The sequence below is a fragment of the Nannobrachium achirus genome (genome assembly GCF_963921795.1).
Source record: "Nannobrachium achirus genome assembly, chromosome: 24".
Lineage (NCBI taxonomy): Eukaryota > Metazoa > Chordata > Actinopteri > Myctophiformes > Myctophidae > Nannobrachium > Nannobrachium achirus.
The window spans coordinates 27,688,938-27,712,169 of record NC_137831.1 but is presented as its reverse complement, the minus strand read 5'-3'; the positions used below and the strand labels follow the sequence as shown (position 1 = coordinate 27,712,169).

Below are 23,232 nucleotides of genomic sequence, written 5' to 3'. Positions count from 1 at the left end.
TACAATTATTTGAAAGTTGAAACCTCTAGTTGGTAGTTACTTTGTAGATTTTGTACAAAACATACATTAACCACTTCAGCCCTTTATATATTCTGTCCTTTTGAAAACAGATAATCTACAAGCTCACAATGCTCACTTCTTTTGAAAGCTGCTATTTTCAAAAGATTTGTATGCATTTGAAAAGTGTGAAACAAGACATACATTTTTTTATTATTATTACAGACTTTAACTTGTAACCCTTGAGTATTTCTACATTGCAGTATTGATACTTGTATGTAAATAAAACATGTGAGTACTTCTTCCACCACTGATTATTGCCTCTGCGTGAGGCTGCAGCCCCGCTCCGCCTTTAAACATGTTTGACAGACAGGGCAGGGGGAAAGCAAAGCTCCGCCCTTTATGGTAATCACTCACTGTGAGTGAGAAAACCCGGAGCGGAGTCTAAGAACTCGTGTCCCACTTATCATGATGATATTGATTTTAAAAGCACAAACATTGCTGGTTATCTCTCACTGGTTCCCCACAACGCCTTGCGTTGCAAACTTATAGATTGGCTATTGTCCACAATTGTTGCCCCTTTCTTATAATATTATTTGACAATTTGGCCAATGTTTGACCAGTTTTTATAGTAGAGTTTGGTTGATTACTTTTGATGCAGCAATGGTCTTTTTCTTTTCTTTTTTGAGGTATTAAAGAGGTCTTGAAAGGCCTTAAATTGTCACTTCACGGTCATTTGCAGACCCTGGGCCCACAGGTTGAGAACCACCGCGTTATCTGACCTGTTTCTAACCGGTTTCTACGCTTCTTTTGTATCTCTATTCATCTCACCTTATCTGAAAACTGCAAATGATGGGAGCTTTGTACCAAAAAGAATGTCACCCACCTAATAAACCTGTGGCGTGATAATAAAGCACTCACAAGCCCTGATTGTTTGAGGTGTGGATGTTTTTCTTTTGTTGTTTAAGTGATCAAGAAGCTGCTACCAGTTTGCCCTCGAAGGCTTTGGAGATGAGCGCAGTCAGCACACCTATAGCCTTCGAAGTGAGCCATACAAACTGTGACACAGGCTGGTCAGGGTTCCCACACATCTTTACCAATTAATTTTCAAAACTTTTCCAGAATATTTAACCAGATTTCCAGGACTATATAACAATAATTCAGCTCAATAACAGTCGCTTACTCCTATGTGCAATGACCAAAGACAGACAGTGTATGCCAGTGGTTCTCAACCTTTTCAGGCCGTGACCCCCGAAATAATCATATTTGAAGAGAGTTGAGGAATTTTGTGTAACACGGTTTTATTGTGAAAATAGCCGATCTACATGCTCACAATTTCTGCCTCTAATATTTGACAATTTGGCCAATGTTTAATTTGTCATTTCAGAGGTATTAACAAAACCAATAACCAAAGACAATGCATAGCTATTTTTTCCAGGACCTTCCAGGACCCTTGATCAATTCCAAAATGTTTCCAGTACTGGAAAAGTATTTTCCTAATTTCAAAATATTTCCAGGAATTTCATGACCGTGGGAACCCTGGATGTAGTCAGACAGCCAGGCACGCTAGTCAACTGTTCGTGAGCTTGTAGATCTACCATTTTCTGGGATAAAAGGGTGAAAAGTGGTGATAAAAAATAGTGACATGCTTTAGAACGAATTTAGACAATTTCTTCAATCAGCAAGTTAATTAGTATGCTTGACCTTTTGATTAGTAGCCTAGAGTTGCATTTTAGTACTACTTTAGTCTTATTGTCTCCGCCAGACCAAAAGACTATGTTTTGCACCGTGTGTGTGTGTGTGTGTGTGTGTGTGTGTGTGTGTGTGTGTGTGTGTGTGTGTGTGTGTGTGTGTGTGTGTGTGTGTGTGTGTGTGTGTGTGTGTGTGTGTGTGTCCGTCTGTGAGCAGCTCATCTCTGGCACCGTTGGCACGATGGCAGCGCAACTCCCCAAATGTTTCACATGGGCCTGTTATAGCGCCACCAGGAGGCTGATTTGTGCAAAACATTTGTCTACTTTGTTCACTTTCACATGCAATGTATTGTGAAAGATTGCTTGGCACCTTTCTTTCAGCCTCCATAATCATCTAAACAGCTGAATTTCTCTCTCTCAATTTCTAACAATGTATATCATTGTATTGCAGTATATTCCGCTTGCAGACTGTTCATTTGCAGTGTGTATCTGTACAATTGTGTACTGTTAGGTCTTCAAGAGCACCAGCCTAGGCCGCTAGATAACGGATTTTAATTCCATCCAATATGAAAACCAGCAAATTGTTTTTAATTCGATTTTGCAACAGAAGGAAATTAGTGTGAAGGTAGCTGGCAGATAACAATACAATTATATGAAAGTGTGTCGACCCTTTATAGACTATATTGTTGTCGATGAAGCTCAGCAGATTTGAATTACGCATTACATTTTTACAACCATGCAGTAGCAGTAAAAAACTAAACAAAAAAAAAGAGAGTGTACAAATGGAACCAAATGGACCCTTACGTTCCATTTGTACCTTCTCTGAGTTAACTTATTTGAACGAATAAAACATTATTTTAACCAGCCTGTGTAAATTAGTATGTTAATACAAAATATATGTATGGTACAGCATGTTAATACAATATCACTAGTACTTCTGCAGTGGTTGGAGGTGCTGGGATGGTTTTCCTACATTTGACACACCTACTTGTAAAATAAGTAACCTTGCCTGGAGCTCAGAAGTGCAATAGTTGCCTGCCATTGCATTGCCTCTTGAATGAGCAGTAGACATTTTGACTGTGGTTCTCAAAGTGGGGTGCGGAAACCTCCTGGGGTTCCTCAAGGGGGTCTAGGGGATCCTCCAGCTAAATAATGTGTGGTTAGGTTACCAAATGGACCCTTACAGGTCTGTAACTATTACAATCTCAGTTCTGTGGACAACTTCCACTACTATTACTAATTAGTAATTATACAGTAAGATGCCTAAGGGCGACACGCAACCTCACCCTAAAGTGCGAGATATTGCCATGTCTTGGCCATCTGACCAGTGATGTATATCGGAACAGTTACATATATGGAGATCCGTGTACTGTATATGGAGATATGCTGTGAGACCCCAAACATGCTTACTCAGTTATTCGTTATGTGAAAATCCTATGACATCTGACATCATACATACATACATACAACCCCTTTTATGCCCATATATGGAGATCCCTGTCTGTAGAACCAGCCACACAGATTTGGCCATCTGTCTTGGCCATGTATGAATTCTGTTAGTGTGGTAATAGCCGATGTGGCCTCCATATATGGGCATTCCCATATAAGTCCTGTTAGATATGGGCTTAATATTGATGACATCAGGCCAGGGATCTCCATATATGGGCATAAAAGGGATTCTGTTAGTGCGGTTCCCCTGACATCACAGTGATGTCAGAGCGGCAAACCCATAGACCGTAAAAAAGTGTAGCCTACACGGACAGACAGACGGAGACATGATGTGCCGTTTCTCATACTAAACTGCGACCTTTGGTCGCAATAATAATAACATTATTATTATTAGGTCCATACTCCTTGGGGAGGAGGGGTTCTTTGAAATTGATGTTTGAGCGAACGAGTCCGACTGTTGCTCCAGTTGTCACTGAGGTCCGCTCCATGTCTTCTCTCCGCTCCATGTCTTCCCTCCAGCCTTAGTGTCGGTGGATTGTGTGTGTGTGTATGTGTGTGTGTGGAGTGAGAGAGAGCGATAGAGAGAGGCAGAGGGAGAGCGCGGTGGAGAGAGAAAGGGAATGGATACGTTACCGTCGCTTGTCTTTCTGGCTCTTCTGGGAGAATAAGGCGACTGCGTGTGAAAAAGAGAATTGAGAAAGCACAGAGGGAAGAAGAAGAAGAGAGGGGAAGAGGCTGCTTTTTTTTGGCCGTAAACCGACCCGAATTGAATCACAACTGAGACACGGAGGAGCGATGCTTCATGTTGTGGGATAGAGAGAGAGAGAGAGAGAGAGACATAGAGACAGAGTGGGAGAGAGAGAGCAGCCAGGCAGGTTCCACTGCGGGGGATGAAGCCTGACACAATGGGACACCGCGGCGGCGGCGCACGGAGCGACGCTCCGCTGTCGTTGGAATAATGTTTGTTATGTTTGGAATAATAACGCTGAGCCGCGACGCTCGGCCGCTGAGCGCGGCGCCCTGCTGCCGACAACAACTGAAGTGACGGGGACCACTCACCACTGTCACCCCGCTGCCAAATAATAAACTACTGTCGTGGTAAGAAGAGGAATAATTTGTGGGAATTAAAAACAAAGTATTTGTGTTTTTTTTTTCTTCTTTCATTGACGGGAATCGTTTTAAAAGCTCGCTGTTCTTTTTCATACATATTTATTTTTTAACTCGATACACAGAGAGAGAGAGGAGGACGCGCCTGTTCTGCCTGTTTGTGTGACATATCTCTGGCTGCCAGTTTTAAATTCCTCCGGGATGAAGAGCGGAATGTGTTTCCGCCGTCAAAGTCCGTCTGTTTGCACATCTGGATAAGTGAATTACCGGTCATTGTCGCTTCTTTTTGCTGTCTTGTGTTTTGCACGTTTCAGTTTCCCCCCCACATATATCTCTTTCTAAACGACTGTCGTGGAGTTAGTTGAGAAACGGTCCCTTTCTCATAAGCGCCAAAAAAACAGCCCACGAGAATAAGCGTGGTGTAGTTGTGACTCGTGTACATGAAGAATGTACCTTCTGGACAGCAGCTACTCTGACAGGATGGAGAGAGGGACGCCGCAGCGGAAAACCGTCTACCGCATCTCCCTCACGCTGGTGAAGAAGGAGAGCCTGGAGGGGGATGAACCCCCGTCAGGCGGCGGCCACTCCCGGAGGCTGGAGAACCCCAAGGTGGTGGCCTACCGCAGGGAGGCCTCTGCGGAGGCTGCCTCCCCCGGCGGCAGGAGCTGCCTGCTGGAGCAGCTGAGGGAGGTGGAGGACGAGGAGTCAGACGACCCCTGCCTCTCCTCCTCCTCCTCGCACAGCTACATGCGCACGTTCAGGACGTTCAGCACGGGCCAGCTGGAGCTCCGGAGGCTGAAGATGGCCCGGAAGCACCGCTCGTCGCAGAGGGAGCCGAAGGAGGCGCCGGCCGCCAGCTCGCTGGGCAAGGAGGCCCTTAGGAAGCTGGCACACAGTCCGAACGGCGCGGAAACCCCCGGCAGGGAGGAGAGGGGGCCGCGGCAGGAAAATGGGGAGGACGTGCACGAGCTCAGGGGGGAGGTTTGTGCCAAGAGCGTGAAAGCGCCCCCCGAGGTGGCCGCTGCGGGGAGCATGGAGAATGGCGACCTTGTCAACAACAAGAAGAGGAAGCAGCTTCTGAAAGCCAAGAGTGCAGAGGAGAGGCTGTCCGAGGGCCTGCTGAACGGCGAGGGGAAGCTGCCCCACTCCAAGAGCAACGGGAAGGCGGTGACGCCGGCAGAGGCGGCTGTGGTGCCGCCCCTCAAAACCCCTGGTAAGAAACACCCCAGCCTCCTCCGGCGAAGCTTCAGCTTCAGACACTGGACGGGCGGCGAGCTGCTGCGGCTCCGCGCGCTCGCCAAGGACAAGCGCCACCACGGCAGCTCGGGGTGCATCGGGCGCAGCAGCGCGACAGAGACGGCCTCGGAGACAGCCTCAGTGACAGCGCCTCCTCCTCCTCCCCACTCCGCCACCGTCCTCCAGAACCCGGCCTACCACGAGAACTCGGCCTCCTGCTCCCCCATCCTCTCCTCCTCCAGGGAGAAGAGCAAGACCCTGGAGGTGGGCGCCGTCCTCAACAAGACGGACTCCATGTCGGAGCTGAGCCGCTGGGAGCGCGCCCGCGGCGGCAAGAACCGCACGCTGGACAACAGCGACCTGCTGCGGCTCTCGGCCGAGAAGGACACGGGCAGCGCAGGGTACTTCCTCCGGGGAGGAGGCGGGCGGCAGAGCGGCCACGAGCGGCGCCTGGTGCGCTTCTTCTCCGGCATCTTCTCCAGGAAGGACGGCGGCGGCGGCACGTCCACACCGCTGGGCAGCCCCAGCAGCGGCCGCTCGCTGCGCAGGCACAAGAGGACGGTGCTCTCCCAGTCCAGCACCGAGAGCATGAACGGCTCTCACACTGACGGTAAATCACGGGATGACGTTTAAACGCCTTCTCTTCTCTTCTCTTCTCTTCTCTTCTCTTCTCTTCTCTTCTCTTCTCTTCTCTTCTCTCATGCTTTCCTCCTCCTCTCCTCCTTGTCAACAGCCGAGAATCAAGAGAAAACAGGCTCTCTGCGTTAACTGTAGAGCTAATGTTCCAGAAGGTGGCATTATCTGTTTCCTATTGCAAGAAAAGTGCTGGTTTTGCACTCAGAATTGGCAAGAGTGCATTAACATGTCTTATTGTTATTTCTTCTCCTTGTCTTCAGGCTGCAAAGGACAAACATTTCGGCTCTCCTCCACCCTTCGTCAGTGTCTGTTTCCTGTTATGGTTCATCATTTTCCCATTATCTGTTTGATTTGGCTCGGCAGCATATTTGAACTGGAAATATTCAAGAAGCAGCTTTATTGGCATGAAAAAAACGAAACCAAACAAACATACGATTTACATTGACAAAGCGAGGAAATGAATCTGAAGGTGTTCATGTATTACCTGTACAAACCTGCTGCCAAGCCAATCAAACAAAGCTATGGGAAAGTGAACAGGAAATCGATATGCGCCACCTTCTGAAAACCCAGGACTACGGTTATGCGCTCCCCTTTTCACCTCTTCTCTTGCCCTTCTTTTCTTCTCTATGCCTGTTGCTCTCCAACCAACAGATCACCTCTCTCTCTCTTTCTTTCTTTCTCTCCTTTTTATTCTCCATCTCCCTTTTCTTCCCTGCTCTGTCTCTACAGGTCTGTCTGTAGAGATTTCTCTCTTTCGCTCTCTCTCTCTCTCTCTCAATTCAATACAAAGGGGCTTTATTGGCTTGATAAGAAAAAGAAGGTCTGCACACTGGATCATGCTCCATTTTCTTTCTTTTTACTTTATTTTGGTTCCATTACACCATGGCTTTATTGGCTTGAGAAAACATATGTATACATTGCCAAAGCAAGAGTAGAACGAAGCAATCAAAACAAAGTAATGTATGTACGATTAAAAGGCTATAAAGAAGTGGGTCAACATTCTACAGAGCTGTGTTACATTGCAACTTAGAACGATATCACATCGTACAAAAAGTAACCATAGGAATTGTGCATTTGCTCTAAGGCAGGGGTCTTCAACAGGGGGTCCGGGACCCCTATAAGGAGTCCTCAGAGTTACTACAGGGGGTCCTCCAAATCTTCCAATCCTTTTTATATTAAAAACTTGAACCCCAGTATCCATATTCTGAGAACTGTAGCTGAAAATAGCCGATCTACAAGCTGTGAGCTTGTAGATCGGCTATTTCCGGCAAAGAGTTTTGGTGTAGAGGGGGAAAAGAGCAGACTAAGTACATAGTGAAAGTACTAAGTACATACATGAATCCAAAATACACACTTATGAGTGTGCTGTCAAACGATGAAACTATATGAAATCTACAAAAAGGTTGTGGGGGTCCCTGCTTCATCTCTCTCTCAGCTAAGGGGTCCCTGGCCTGAAAACGTTGAAGACCCCTGCTCTAAGGAATAGTTACACATCCAGCTCTCCGTCTCTCCATCCCTATGATGTCCGCGCAGACATCATGTGTGTCACACATGTATGCACACATGATGATGTACAGTGCACTGGTATGTGAGGGGGGCATCCAAAACATTGGACTTCCTGCTGAGACGGACAGACGTTTTTACGCAGAGTCCCGCAGTGTTTTATTTTCGACAGCTTTTACCTCTCCTTCACCCCTCTCTGCTCTCTCTCTGTTCCCCATCTTTTAAGCGCGGTGAGAAGCCTTTGTGTGTGTGTGTGTGTGTGTGTGTGTGTGTGTGTGTGTGTGTGTGTGTGTGTGTGTGTGTGTGTGTGTGTGTGTGTGTGTGTGTGTGTGTGTGTGTGTGTGTGTGTGTGTGTGTGTGTGTGTGTGTGTGTGTGTGTTCACGTGCACTGTGTGAATGTGTGTGTAACTCCTAGGAGGATCAATACGTTGCACTGAAGTTAAGTTTTTAGACTGTTTGGCCTCGCGCTCAACCCTGCTCTATTTTGAGAGCCTTTTATCGCTGCCACGCAGGATTTGACACACACACACACACACACACACACACACACACACACACACACACACACACACACACACACACACACACACACAGTGTGATGTGTCGGGGGTTCACACTCCCAAGTTGGATGTGACAACTGTCACCTCCCTCTCTCTCTACCCGACGATACTTCTCTTCCTCACTGTCTTCATCTCTGCCTCTTTCTTTTTTTTATTATATATCTCTCACTCTTTCTGTCTCTGTCTTTGCATGTCGTCATTGTCAGGTGGAAACCTCGTATCTCCAAGTTTCAAATGTGTACGTTCTTTCGCAAAGTAAAGCCCTGCTTCATCGTACGAGGCCGTCGCACAAAAGTAGTGAAAACAGCAGATCTACAAGCACACGCCTCACACCACGAGGCGATCTGTGCTTATCGATCGGCTGTTTTCACTAGTTTAAATCATTTTAAAATGAAAAATGCAAAACGAACGGTTTTGGACATACAAGGTTTTCACCCGACAACAACGATATACCCATCTCTTAAAAGCCCCCTCCTCTTACCTTCTCTGTTTATGTAGCCTCCTCTCTCTCTCTCTTTCTCTCTTTCTCTCTAGTATGTGTTTAGCTGCGCTCTCTAGATTCCGTGTGTTTAAGGCCCCAAAACTTTGAAAGAAAAAAGTGTTTTTCTTTTTAGATTCTGTGGATTTTTTAGAACAAATATCCAAATATTCCAGCCCTCGCGTGGCAAAAATGCGAGAGGTGGCGTCTCGAGAACCAAGCATTCCACCAGCTTCGACTGCTCTCTTCACATTCAATCGGACTTTTTCACCATTTATCAGACGTTTGAATCCACGGGGTATCCACGGGGTATCCACGGGGTATCCTGTTTCCGTGCACTTTGATGTACGCATGCGCCGATATCTGTCGCCTCGAATATTATATTCCCCTCACGGGAATCGAACCCAAGCCGTGGGTTTGTTGCATCCGTGCTCTACTGACTGAGCTAATGAACGGATGATGTGACTCCTTTTTTGTGCATTTATCTTTGACGTGGATAGTGCTGGAGACGTGCAGTGGGGTAGACGTGGATAGTGAGGGACTGAATATTTACTATTCTGTCCATAACGGCACATATCTCGGTAACGCGGCTGAGTGGGATTGGCCGCCGTTCCCACCACTCGTCGCGGCAACTCGGCTCGCTAGCGCTCGCCTCGGTGGCGACTCACGGGGGTCATCGGCGCCCAATACCGCGCTGCTCCGCCGGGGTCTGTGGCGTGGAGCGTTACACCGGGGAACAGAGAATCCATGGCATCTAGTTCGATGCTGGAATTCAGCTCAGTTTTTGTTATTGTGTACCTCTGAGGTTGACCACTAGATGTCGACATTTCACTACTAATCAAGCCACTGCTTCATTGTTTTGATCGTCCACTGTGAGATACCGGGATACCCAGAATTGAGTATCCGAGATACCAGACCATTCAAACACTTGAAAACACTTGATAATTTCTCATTCAATGCACTGAAATCATTCGAAACAGGTGAGCATTCGCTTCCTATCTGTGTAACATCAGGACGTGTCAACTCATATAAGTTGTGTCATAGTTGATTGCGTGTAAACAGGATTTTCCACCAACTTTGTTCTTGTACTTATGGGTGATGCATGCGTGACGATCTCTTTGTCCTCTGGAATAGGCTATAATCGCAGCAGCCATATTGGAAAGACATTGGGACCCTTCCTCACGTCCTTCACAGGTCTTTTTCAATTATACTAATGAAGGCTCTGTTCCATTCCGGTCAAATAGAGTCAGGGTTGCTGATATTGTGTGGCTCACTGGAAGCACTCACAGTCACACCCCCTTAAGGGTGGGCAACTCTGAGAGTGTACAAACTGAACCAATCTGAGTTATGGGGGTCCTTGAAATTAAAAAAGTTTGAGAACCACTGTGCTACACTTAATGGACCAGACAGAGCCTTAACTAGAACTTCACTCTGTCGATGTGCCAACTTGTACCTTGTGCACATGGCCTACTTGTGTGCCAGCAGAGCGCACCATGATGCCAGTAACATCACCACTGGCATCACCAGGATTGCTGGTCCCTCATAGGCTGTTAATGATGACGTTGCCAGACATGCTGGTCCCTGATTGGGCTACACCCGCCTACCTACCTACCTACATACGCAGCCGAATGCAGTACTTGCGCGCTCTGCTGGCGAAAGTAATTAGTATAAAAAAAGTTATTTCCAATTTCTTCCCAATATAGCTGCTGTGCATTATGTCAGAATGCCGACATCATGGAAGGGGTATTGGTACTGGCTGCTGCTGCTGTTGTTGTGTATTTGATGACAGACCAGACCAGACCAGACTGACAGTGTTTGCTGCCACTGTTTGCTCTGCTCACCAAAGCCTCTTCTTCCCTCTGTTTGTCTTTCATTAGACTCCTTGTCACACCTGACTCCTAGTACTGTAGCACTTAAAGGAGTAGTTCACCCCCAAAATTATACATTTTCTATTGATTACTCACCCCATGGAGACTTGAGTTCAATAATATATATGTTTTTGTTTTTGTCACATTCCTAAGCCAATAATTTGAGGAGACTCTTTATAGGCCCATTGATTCCGGTTGGAGACCCGAATGCATTTGGGTCTCCATCTGGAAGCAACAGGGGTAGATTTATTACAATCAAATTATTGGCTTAGGAATGCAACAAAAACAGAAAAGTATTATTGAACTCAAGTTTCCGTGGGGTGAGTAATCGATAGGAAAAAGAATGTCATTTTGGGGGTGAACTACTCCTTTAACCACTTAAAGGTCTCATGACATCACATTTCTATGTTTTTTTTGTGTGTAATTTCTCGATTACACACACAAAACATGAACTTTGAATATTCAGGTCTGGTGTTTTCTGAATAACTTGGCTCAGAAAAGTGATGTGATTGGCCCCTGGACTTTGATGTCACAGTCCATTAATCCCGCCTCCTCTCCCCCAGCCCCTGCCCTCTCTTTCTCCCCCTGGGGGTAGGCAGAGCAGAAGGGGTTCACTTTGCCACTGTGCCTGCCGCGAAGCTTTTGTGGTATCAGACAAGACAGCCTCCTTTGTGGTCATAGAGAGAGAGACAGTTCATGGACGGACGGCTCACGTTGGCTCTCAGCGTGAAATTACTTGAAACAATGTCCTTCCTGACATGTGATAAGATGGCACATCCGTTGTATCAATGGCCAAGTAAACATCTACATGCACGCTCATTGTGAACTTTACCATAGTGTGAACGTCTGCTTTCATGTTGCTGCTCTCCGGTACGGGCACAGAGGAAGGTGTTAAGGCCCATTCTAAAAAAAAATATTTGCCACAGATAAAAGTATCTGTGGCAAATATCTGTGGTAGATATTTTTTTTATCTGTATCTACCATCCACTTTGAATGGAAAAATATCTGGAGAAAGAGATTTTTATTATCTGTTATGAGTGTTATCTGGCCCAGTGGGAATGGGCCTATATTCTGAAATGTTTGCCCCTATAGAATCTGGTAAATGGTAAAACAAAAAACAAAACAAAAAAAAAGGCAAAACATGACGTAAAACGCGTTGTGCACTGAAATGAGCCAATGAGGAGACGGACACAATAAATTACACGGTGAGGAGAAAGTTACAGGGAAATGCAAATGAGGGAGAAATGAACTTGGTGTTAGGAAGCGATATACAGATAAAAGATCTGATCTGATAAAAAACTGAGAAAAAATTATCGTCTCTATATTCACCTATCCTAACTATTGGTCGCAGTGGACGTGCTCCTATGTGCACAGGCACATACTGTACATGCATGCCATCCGCACACAGAGAAGATGCTACCCAAAGTGCCACAGACACACGCACACACACACTCAACTCTACATCCTCTTTCCATTGTAATGGAGTGGAGTGGAAAGACTGATGCCAGGGAGGAAGGAAGTAGCTTAATTCCGTACAGAGTGCCTCTGATAGATAGATAGTTAGACAGACATACAGATAGCCAGACAGACAGACTGGCTGGCAGACAGTCAAATATATAGGCAGGCTGCAAACGGACACAGTCAGACAGACAGTAGTCAGTAGTTTCCAGACACACGCACCACACTGTGTCTTAACGACTGTCTTTCCGATTGAACTATGGACTTTAAAAAAATAATAATAATAGTAGCTGATCTAAAACCGAAAATAGGATCGCCTGGCATCGCCCTGGCGATGCATTGTGAGCTCATCGGCTATTTTCGGTTGCGCCTGACTTGTACGACAGACGTACTGTGCAGAGTAGGGATGGGACGATATATCGTTTATCGCGATAAAAAACACGATAATCGTATCGTGGAGATATATCATGATATTGTCCTCCGTCATGCACTGGGATCAATTCACCTTTTATTTGCCGGGCTGCATATCCCTCATTGGTAAAAGGTACTTATGATATACATACATACTGATATACAAAAAAATAGCCAATGTTCCACCCCAGGATAATGGATTTTGATCATCGCGATAATATCGTAAATCGAGATTTCTTTTGTCACAATAATCGTGATATGAAATGTTTATATCGTCCCATCCCTAGTCCAGAGAGATGACGAGACGTTTGGAGCCCTGCAGGTGTAGCCTTTTCACTAATGGAAAACAACAAATGTTGTATTTTTCACTGGGTTGCGTCGAGCACGAAAACCACTCCCAAAACAAACCGATATGCTTCATCTTCCCTGGTGTGTGGGTTTGTGTCCATAGATGTCAATGCCTGTGTATACGAATGTGGTGCGTTTGTGTGCGAGTGTGTGTGTGTGTGTGTGTGTGTGTGTGTGTGTGTGTGTGTGTGTGATCGCAGTGTGTATATAAACAGAGAGCTTACAGCCTGCTTGGTAGTACAAACAGTCCTGGACCTGAAATAGAACACACACACGCAAGCATCTCCGACATGCACGCCTGGGATTTTTTTTGGGGTGCTTTTTTTTTTTCTCTTCTGATTTCCTCCTTCCCACGTTTTGAAGCTGCAATCCGAGACTTATTTTTAATGAATAAAATATTAGTCTGCTATGGTAGAGCAGTGGTTCTCAAACTTTATTTTTTTTTGTCTTAGGACTCCCCTGTGAATAACGTTTTCATCCGTGGCACCCCTTGAACCCCAGCATCCCTATTCTGTGGGGAACATTCACCAAAAACGGCAAATTACAAGCTCACAACGTGTCATGTTGTGGCACGTTGTGAGCTTGCAGATCGGCTATTTTTGTCTTGGAGGTTTGTTGGTCAGTCTTAATAAGTATAGGGTTTAAGTGGTTAAACTGAAGTGGTATTTGATATATTCAAAATATTATCAAAGAATTCTGCGGCACCCCTGGACTTTGGTCACAGCAGCCTAGGGTGCCAGAGCAGCACCCACTTTGAGAACCACTGTATGTTGTGGCTGATTGAATCTCTGCGATGGGAAGATGCAAGATCTTTTCACAAAAAAAGAAGTGAAGGCTTTTCGAAGTCCTCGTTTCATATGAATGAAGGCTGATGTACTTTGTTCTTGCTGGAGTGGTCTCTCAAACCAGACGTGTAAATACATCCAATTTTGGGGGTCCTTGACATGGAAAAAGTTTGTGAACCACTGATTTAGAACAAGGATTTACAAGACATTTATAGAATCGGGTCAAAATATTCAAAGAGTTGAGCAAAATGTTCACAAATTTAAAAAGAAATAGCGCGTCACTTTGTGCCGCACTGCGAGCTTGTACATCTGCTATTTTTGATTCTCCCTTTTCTTTTTCTTTTACATAAATCTCTTCTGGGAGGTCCCTGGCTCAAAACATTTTCAGATGGGGGTCTGCGGCCAAATACATATTAATTTTGTGTGGGACGTTGGCAGCAAACCCTACAGCCAAATGGACTCTAGATCCCAATCGGTTCCAACCTCTCTCAACCCCCTAGCCCTAAGGTGTTGTGGGGGTTAATGTAGCGCGTCAGGGTTAAGGCTCTCTTGGATACCTCAGGGGGGTTGGTGGTGTGGGTCATTTCCCTGGCATCTGGGCTGCAGTTTGCAGCCTGACCCTGGGGGCGGGCAGGGAAAGCCTACCATGAAGCTCCGCTGCCGGCCACGAGGATCAAGTGACCGGCTTATAGAGGCGTAAGTCTGGTGGCTGGGTTTGGTGGTCATGGCAAGCCTCCACGTTTCTCTTAACTCTAGCCTTTAATTTCTGTTAAATTAACCCATTTAGAACGGGCACACATATTGTGTATCGTTATTTTATGCTTTAGCTATTGAAAATAGCAGATATACAAGCTCACAGCGCGGCACCGGTGGCGCGCTGCGAGCTTGTAGATCTGCTATTTTTGAAAAATCGTGAAAATTAGAATTTTGACCCGATTCTATAAGTGTCTTTTGAATCCTTCTAAGGTTTTTTTGTAAAACCCATGTTTCTATGTCAGCAATCTGGCCAGCCATCGTCAAAGAAAAGGTGTTTTTCACTCAACTGGAGCTCAGTTAGTCTGTTCTTGAGAGACTACCATGTCAGTGGTTCTCAAACCTTTTCATGTGAAGGACCCCCAAAATGATATGTATTTGGCCACAGACCCCCATTCAACATATTTAGTTCCAGGGACCACCCAGAAGCAAAATTTGAGTTACAAACGTTTGCTTTGAAAATTACATATATTCAAAGATTTGCACACATTTTTACGACTTTTTCAAAAAATAGCAGATCTACAAGCTCGCAGCGCGGCACTCGGTGCCGTGCTGTGAGCTTGTATATCTGCTATTTTTCACTGGTTAAAGCATTCAATAATTCTAGGCCTAAATGGGTTAAATATACTATTCGGCGGTGGATTTTGGCTTGGGGTGTGCTGTTTTTAGGTAGCCACGGGGTTTCCAAATCTCCTCGCGTATTGTTGCTGTAAGGGTAACAGTTTTGGATTTACAAGCTTTCCAACCGACTGAGACAATATGTTTAAAAATATATATAATTTTGATATAAAGTTGATGTGTTTTCTTGTGGTATGGCCGCATCTTACAGCATTTATTTGGATCTTTTCTCTGGTGTCTTGTGTAAAGGTGAAGTATGGAGTCCAGTCCAAGATGTATCCTTGACACTTGACTACGGGTGTAACATTTAATCGAACAAAGCGACTTAATCGATTATAGAAAATGTCTGATAATTTGCTAAAACGGATCAAAAGTCTATCCCTATTTAGGGCATATCATTATAGGCAAATCTTAACCCATTGCCAAAGCAAATCATTTTAGATTTTTGTCTTGGTTCGTGCCAGCTATCTTAAAAAGATTTTTGAAAAGAATCTTGAAAGTGTGCGAACTACGTGATTTGAAAGGCATTTGTGTGTGTGTGTGTGTGTGTGATATATATATATATATATATATATATATATATATATATATATATATATATATGGTGTATATATAAGGTGATTGAAAATGTTATCAGTTTCATGGCATGTTAAGCTACCGTTAGGGGTTTTGAGTGCGACCCCTGAGGCAGGGGGTCTCCAAGTATCTCCTCTCCCATCACACAGATCAGCTAACAGCTCTGAGCTCCTGGCTCTGATGACACTGCCGGACAAATCCCCTGTGTGTGTGTGTGTGTGTGTGTGTGTGTGTGTGTGTGTGTGTGTGTGTGTGTGTATGTGTGTGTGTGGGTGGGTGGGTGTGTGCCTGTGTGTGCGTGTGTGTGTGCGTACATACTCGTATTACTATACTTGTGATGACCAAATGTCTCAACAAAGTATAGTGGAATTTGAGAAATCCTACGTTGTGAGGAACATTTTCCTTGTTCTCACTAGAGAAATGGTTGTTTTATGGGAAAAACGAGTTGCTTGCAATTAAGAAAAGGTTCAGGTTAGGCTCAGGGGTTTGTGTTAGAGCAGGGGTTTTCAACCTTTTCAGGCCAGGGACCCCTTAGCTGAGAGGGAGATGAAGCAGGGACCCCCACAACCTTATCATACTTCCATATAGTTTCATGGTTTGACAATGACAATTGTCAAATCGTGACAAAATATTTTGGATTCATGTCATTTAACCACTTGAATCGTCAATACTTAATAAACTTTACCTTTCACTCTGTACTTAGTCTGCTCTTTTTCCCCTCTAAACCAAAGCTCTTTTCCAAAAATAGCCGATCTACAAGCTCACATCGCAGCGCGAGGCGTTGTGAGCATGTAGATCTGCTATTTTTGGCTTAAGTTCTCAGAATATGGACACTAGGGTTCAAGTGGTTAATATAAAAATGAATCACTCAAAGATTTGGAGGACCCCCTGTAGTAACTCTGAGGACCCCCTAGGGGTCCCGGACCCCCTGTTGAAGACCCCTGTGTTGGAGATATGCCTGACTTATACGTTCCGCGCCGGTGCTCACAAAGTTTCGAGATCTTGTAAATGCAGCTATCTTTGGTGAGCGACCCCGGCACACACCTATAAGTGTAACCCAGGCTCTGGGGTTAAGAGTTAACCAAAATGGCAAAATAGCCATCGTAAAATGTCCTCGCAAGTATAGTAACACCAACAAAGAAAGGTGTGTGTGTGTGTGTGTGTGAGAGAGAGAGTGCGTGCACGTGGGTTTTTTGTGGCTTCCACATTTCTGGAATTCCCGGGCGCCCCTTGAAGTGGCGAGCGTCCACGTCGGTGGTGTAACCCCCCCCCCCCCCCCCCCCCCCCCACCCTGTCACATAATGGCTGTTGGTAGGTAATGTGTTGTCTTTTAGAGATAACCTTGCTCTGGGGTTTCTTCCACGCAGCCCCACGGTAAGGCTGTGTGGTTCCGCAGGGGGAACGCTATTGAACCAAAGTGGAAAATGAACTCCAGGCGGCCTACATGAATGCTGTTGAGTTGTAGTCGTGTGGTTTTATAAGGTTGGTTTACTCCTCATGGGGCTGGGGGGGGTATAGCAGGAGAATGGCAGAGGCCAGCCGGCTGTAGCTGAGCGTGTGTGTGTGTGTGTGGGGTGGGGGGATGTTCCACCCTCGGCTCACCTGAGACAAGCTTTCCATGCCATACCTGAAGTAGGCATTCAAGAGATATGCCTTGTCCAAACTCTTATATTGAAATAATTGCCATCTCTGTGTAGAATTCCATGCCGTACGTACGCCACATCTCCAGTATTTACTTGATTATGCTTAGTTCAGTGTGGAAAATAGCCGACCTCCACGCTCACATCGCGTCCCGCGTCGCAGCGTGACCTGTTGTGAGTCCGGAGGTCTGCTATTTTCAATATTTTCACCCAGAAGGCCCTTTTAGAAATTTCAGCCCCTGCCTCTCTAACATTCGTCCCTGGCAACCATACTAATAAGAATGCAGAAAACAGGTTTGAGAAGTCCTGCTCTAGTCTGAACTCCTGCGAGAAGCAAGCCGCTGTTGACAACCTGCTTTCTAGGATTCTTGCCAGCACTGTTCTCAGCTCGCCCCCCCGGTGTGAAGGGAGAGACAGTAGGCTGGCAAAGGGATGTGCCGAGCCCCAAACCTGAGCACAACTTGATGGAGCGTGGCATTAAATATTGATACACGAGAAAGCACAGTTCAGATAAAAGCTCTCTGGTGTGTGCGTGTTTGTGTGTGCGTGCGTGCAATAGGAAGTGAGAAAGTGACCTCAACAATTCCTTAATTTTCACGGTGGAAACATTTCATACCGCTGCAAATTCTTTTTTTTTGGGCAAATGTTTCACCCCAATATAATGGATGTTGAGGACATTCTCATTATCACGATAATATCGTAAATCACAATTTCTTTGGTCACAATAATCGTGACATGAAATGAACCTGGGTACTGTGGTCAGACTGCCCACTGTTACAGTTGCTCCACACATACTTTGCTGTAGGGCTGCAGACTTTTGAAATATCATCCTAGCAATTATTCTATTGATAACTTTTTTGATTGAATCGAATCAATTTTAAATAATTGGTTAAATTGATTGGTTGGATTAAAGGACAACTTTAGTTTTTTACAACAAGGGTTCATATTTTAGATTGTAATTAGAGAAAAGAAAAAGTGAGTGTTAAAATGTTTTCATTTGCTTCATTCTATTGTTTTATCACGTTTACCGTGCTAAAATGTGGGGCATGCGTACGCATGGAGGCATGCGTACAAGTGGCTAAATATGTGTTTTAGACACAATAAGCCAGCAGTTTCTTTATTGCTATTTACAGTAACATTTCTAGACCCCATAAGTCACATCCAACCATGAAAGGTTGCTTTGTATCTTGGGAATGGGCTTATTCTGTGTAAAATGACATATTTAGACACTTTACGCATGCCCCCAAACACTGACATAATAATCTCTAAAACAATAGAAAGAAGTAAATGATATCATTTTTACACTCATCTTTTATATTCTTTAATTACAATCTAAAATATGAACCCTTGTTGTAAAAAACTAAAGTTGTCCTTTAACTGTTGCACCCCTAATGTTTCATTTAAATACAACTAAGCTCTTACTTGTATCTTTTCTCTCTCCCTCTTCCCATGTCACCCTGCTCTGCTGTCCTCTCCTCTCACTGGGCGCTCCTCCCAATCACAGGTAAGCAAGCACGTAAACCATTTAAACCCTCTCTACTTTAGTACAACGTACCAGAGGTGCAACTGTCCGTTGGTACATTCTGGATGCATTGTAAGCTTGTAGATCGGCTAGTATTGGCGAACGCTCAACCCCTGAACGATGAACAATAACATGGATGCTGTGGTTCAAGTACTTGAAAACACGACGGTCTGGGTTTCTAGGTGTTGGGCAAAACGGCAGATCAAGGATAAAAGAGTGGCACACACTGATGGTTCTCAGCCAAACTTGTTCATTGCTATTTTTCCTTGCATCTTTTTGATCATGATCTTTTGATCGAAACGTCGAACAACAATAAATAGACTTGAGAAACAGTTGTGCAGACTGCAGACTTTATCATTTATTTATGAGAGAGAGAGAGACGCTCAGAGAGAAAGCAAGGGAAGAGAAGAGAGATAAAGACTAGGAAGGAGAGAGAGAGAGAGATATGGATGTGATTTGTGGACCTTTGTACAGTTCCTTATTGGTTTACTAGTAGTGTATCGACTCCTGGATTTAAAGCTTACTGTCCTGCTGCGCTTTGGCTAAGAGCATCACACCAATGAATTCTAGTGGATCACTACAGTGCACAAACTGCTGTGTCTGCAAAACGCGCTCACATGCGCACTCACGCACACACGCACGCACTCATGCACACACGCGCACACACACACACACACACACACACACACACACACACACACACACACACACACACACACTTGTTACTTTACTTGTCTTACTATACTTGTGAGGACAACAACTTCAAATCCATTGCCCGGGGTAGAAGTCTCCCCTCAAGGCTTTCTGACTTGACCTCTCCGTTCGTCGGGTTTGGCTTGCGTGACGAGCATCAAACAGCTAGCTTCAACTATGTGTTCCTGGAGCTGGGAGCGGAACTTCAGAATAAAACTGGGAATGATGAACTTGTCAGCGGCAGATTTTTGTTTTTGGAGTTCGACTGCTCGGAAGGCAGCGCACGGCGTCCCTCTTCTCACTGGCAGTTTGAGCGACGTAAAACAGCAACACGTCGTCGTTGTCGGGTGGAAACCTTGTAAGTCCAATACCTTATTGTTTTTTAGGTTTTTTTTACGATTTAAAATTGTGAAAATAGCTGATCTACAAGCACACATCGCGAGGCGTTGTGTGCTTGCAGATCTGCTATTTTCATTACTTTTGGGCTACACTTTTGTATGACGAAGCAGGGCTTTTATTTACCAAAAAAAAACATACACATTTGAAACTTGGAGATACAAGTTTTCTGCCCGACAGTGACGATATACTGTATGTCCGCCATGAAAGCTGAAAGAAAGAAAATAATGCCATCGGATGGCTCCGTACGCAAGAGCTCTAGTCTCAGTAATTTACGCTAATTCATAAATCCTCTTTAATCATGCAAAAAAAATAAGATTTTACATCATGGCAACAATTTTCATGTTTTGAAAAAGAGAAGAGTGTGTGTGTGTGTGTGTGTGTGTGTGTGTGTGTGTGTGTGTGTGTGTGTGTGTGTGTGTGTGTGTGTGTGTGTGTGTGTGTGTGTGTGTGTGTGTGTGTGTGTGTGTGTGTGTGTGTGTGTGTGTGTGTGCGTGCGCGTGTGTGCGTGCGCGAGAGAGAGCGTACAGTATCTTAACATGCATTGATCTACTTGGACTTAAATGTAGGGGAATGTTTGTGTGTGTGTGTACGTGTATCTATGGGGTGGGGGGTGGTGGTGTTGTATAGATATGGATATGGGTGTGGCTGTGTGTGCATGTGACCTACATTGACAGCCATGCAGAAGTAATGCACAGGCCATGTTTGTCAAAAGGCAGCCTGATGTGTGTGTGTGCGTGCGTGCATGTGTTTGTGTGTGTGCACCCAGAGGAATCACTCATGCTGTGTGCGCTGTCCGTTACGTTCTCACTATCTCTCACTACTGCACGCACGCCTACACGCCAGTGCTGGAAAAAAGTACTCACATATTTTACTTAAGTAAAATTATCAATATACTACAATATAGAAATACTCTGTTACAAGTAAAACTCTGGAATTCAAAATGTACTTGAGTAAAAGTAAGAAAGTGTCGGCATCGAAATGTACTTAAAGTACCAAAAGTAAAAGTACAAAATGTTTGAAAATAGCAGATCTACAAGCTCACAACGCGTTGCATCGCGACGCGTTGTGAGCTTGTAGATCGGCTATTTAAAAAAAAAGCCTTGGTATAAAATAGGGCTAAAGTGGGTTAATGTGTGTTTTATAATATTACAATTTACACCTTTAAAGTAACTATTAAGTAAAGTTTTCAAATAATTGTAGTGGAGTAAAAGTACAAAATTTGAATCCGAGACGTAGTGGAGTAGAAGTAAAAGTATTGGAAATTGGAAATTCTCAAGTAAAGTAAAAATATCTCAAAATTGTACTTAAGTACAGTACTTAAGTAAATGTACTTAGTTACTTTACACCACTGCTGCACGCATGCACGCATACACGGAGAGCGTGGAGGTTGCCCATAAATTCTCCTGGTTGCATAGGCCAATTAGTGCTCGTACCCCCGCTCGGATTTACTCTCCGCTCCTCTGATTTAGCCACGGTCACACATGCACGCAGCCACACGCACACACACGCGCACACGTGCACACGCACGCAGTCTCATTTGACTTGCAGCAGTGTGGAAGAAACGGTTCTTTCTTCTTTCCAAATGCTTTGATCTACTCTCTCTCTCCCTCTCTCTCTCTCTCTCTCTCCTCTTGAGCATTCTCTCTCATTCTACCCCTCTTTTTCCCTTCTTCTCTCACCCTGTCATACATTCTCTCTTCTCTCTCTCTCTCTCTCTCTCTGCGTCTCTCTCTCTCTCTCTCTCTCTCTCTCTTAACTCTTATCGTTGTTGTCAGGCAGAAAACTTGTATCTCCATAACAGTGATGTCATTACGTGCGCATCCCGCATCAAAAACTCATTCAAGTCGCCCAGGGACTCATTCATGTCATGGTCCTGGGGTCCCAGGGATGAGCCTCCATTGGAGTCCATGTTAAAATAATTTACCGGGTCGCGGTAAAAGAAAAACATTTTTAAATTCCACAGACACCACCATTGTTCATGGGTGAAAGCATCCTACTTTACCCTACGTTAACACAAATAAAATCCACGTAGAAAGTCTTAAACAGGCGATAGAAACGTCAATGTCTTGATTCCACCGACGTCCGATGCCATTTTGCATGCCCGAATTCATTAGGGGCACATGTTTTAGTAGTTTTAGTAGTTCTAAGTTCAAACATTAGCCAAATTGTAAAATAAATATAAGAAATAGGCAAACATTTTGAAAATAGCCGATCTACAAGCTCACAGCGCTCGAAAACATTGTATTGAGGACTCATAAAACTTTTCTGGGACCCATTTGAATGACCACCTGTGGGTCCCGGGACCCATTACATTGAAAACCTAGTAACATCACTGCCATAATTAAACGTGTTATGTTTTTTTTTTACTCTTTGCTCGAATACAACAATATACAGGGAACAGTGTACTTTCACTCATCGTCGTGTCGGGCAGAAACCTTGTAAGTTTCAAATGTGTGCGTTCTTTCGCAAAGTAAAGCCCTGCTTCATCATACATGGCCGTCGCACAATAGTAGTGAAAACAGCAGATCTACAAGCACACAACGCCTCGCGGTGCGAGGCGTTGTGTGCTTGTAGATCTTCTGTTTTCACTCGTTTAATCATTTTTAAAATGATAAATGCAAAACGAACGGTTTTGGACATACAAGGTTTTCACCCGACAACGACGTCATGCTTGTTGTCTTTCTACCTCTCATTCTATCTATTGCTCTCCCTTAACTCTCCCTCCTCACTCTGTCTTATGCTCTCTCTCCCTCCCTCTCTCTCTCCCACATATTAAATAGGCCACAACATGCTGTGTGCATTCATTCTGTTCCTTTCTTGCTTGTTTTGCTTTGCACAAAATATGCTTTCTCTTTCTCGTGCGCGCACACTCACACACACACACACACACACACACACACACACACACACACACACACACACACACACACACACACACACACACAAACACACATGCGCACGGGCACACAGAGTGATACTTAAGACTCCGTCCTACAATAGTTATAATAGGGAGAAAATCCTATTAAGAGAAAAAACGACATGGTGGATGATGGGGATGAAGGGAGGCAGAAATGGAGGGAGGGGTGGATGGTTGGATGGAGGGATGAATAGATGGATGGAGGGATGGATGGATGAGGATGCCTACTCCTCCCTCGCTCTTTAAGAATTCCTTCCTTCCCTCCTCTCATCTCTCCTACTCCAGCTGCTGTCTCCACTTGCCAGGCTCTGTGTGTGTGTGTGTGTGTGTGTGTGTTGTGTGTGTGTGTGTGTGTGTGTGTGTGTGTGTGTGTGTGTGTGTGTGTGTGTGTGTGTGTGTGTGTGTGTGTGTGTGTGTGTGTGTGTGTGTGTGTGTGTGTGTGTGTGTGTGCATGTGTGTGCATGTGTGTGCGTGTGTGTGCGCACACGTGTGTGTGTGTGCGTGCACATGTGCGTGTGCGTACACATGTGTGTGTGTGCGTGTAGTTCGAATAAGTACACAAGTTCACAAACTCACAACGCATCGCA

At 44.9% G+C, this 23,232-nt stretch overlaps 2 protein-coding genes across 3 annotated transcripts in view; both read left to right on the top strand.

The window, feature by feature from the left end:
• The window catches only part of agap1 (ArfGAP with GTPase domain, ankyrin repeat and PH domain 1), a gene marked incomplete at both ends in the record, with an annotated part of 387,500 nt that overhangs the window by 106,901 nt on the left and 257,367 nt on the right, over positions 1 to 23,232 (top strand). The window lies entirely within an intron of this gene.
• Positions 4,692 to 6,113, top strand: LOC308309338 (uncharacterized protein; the record flags this gene model as incomplete). Its single annotated transcript, XM_080754889.1, has 1 exon — positions 4,692 to 6,113. One exon carries the CDS (start codon positions 4,692 to 4,694, stop codon positions 6,111 to 6,113), a length of 1,422 nt encoding a protein of 473 aa, XP_080611015.1.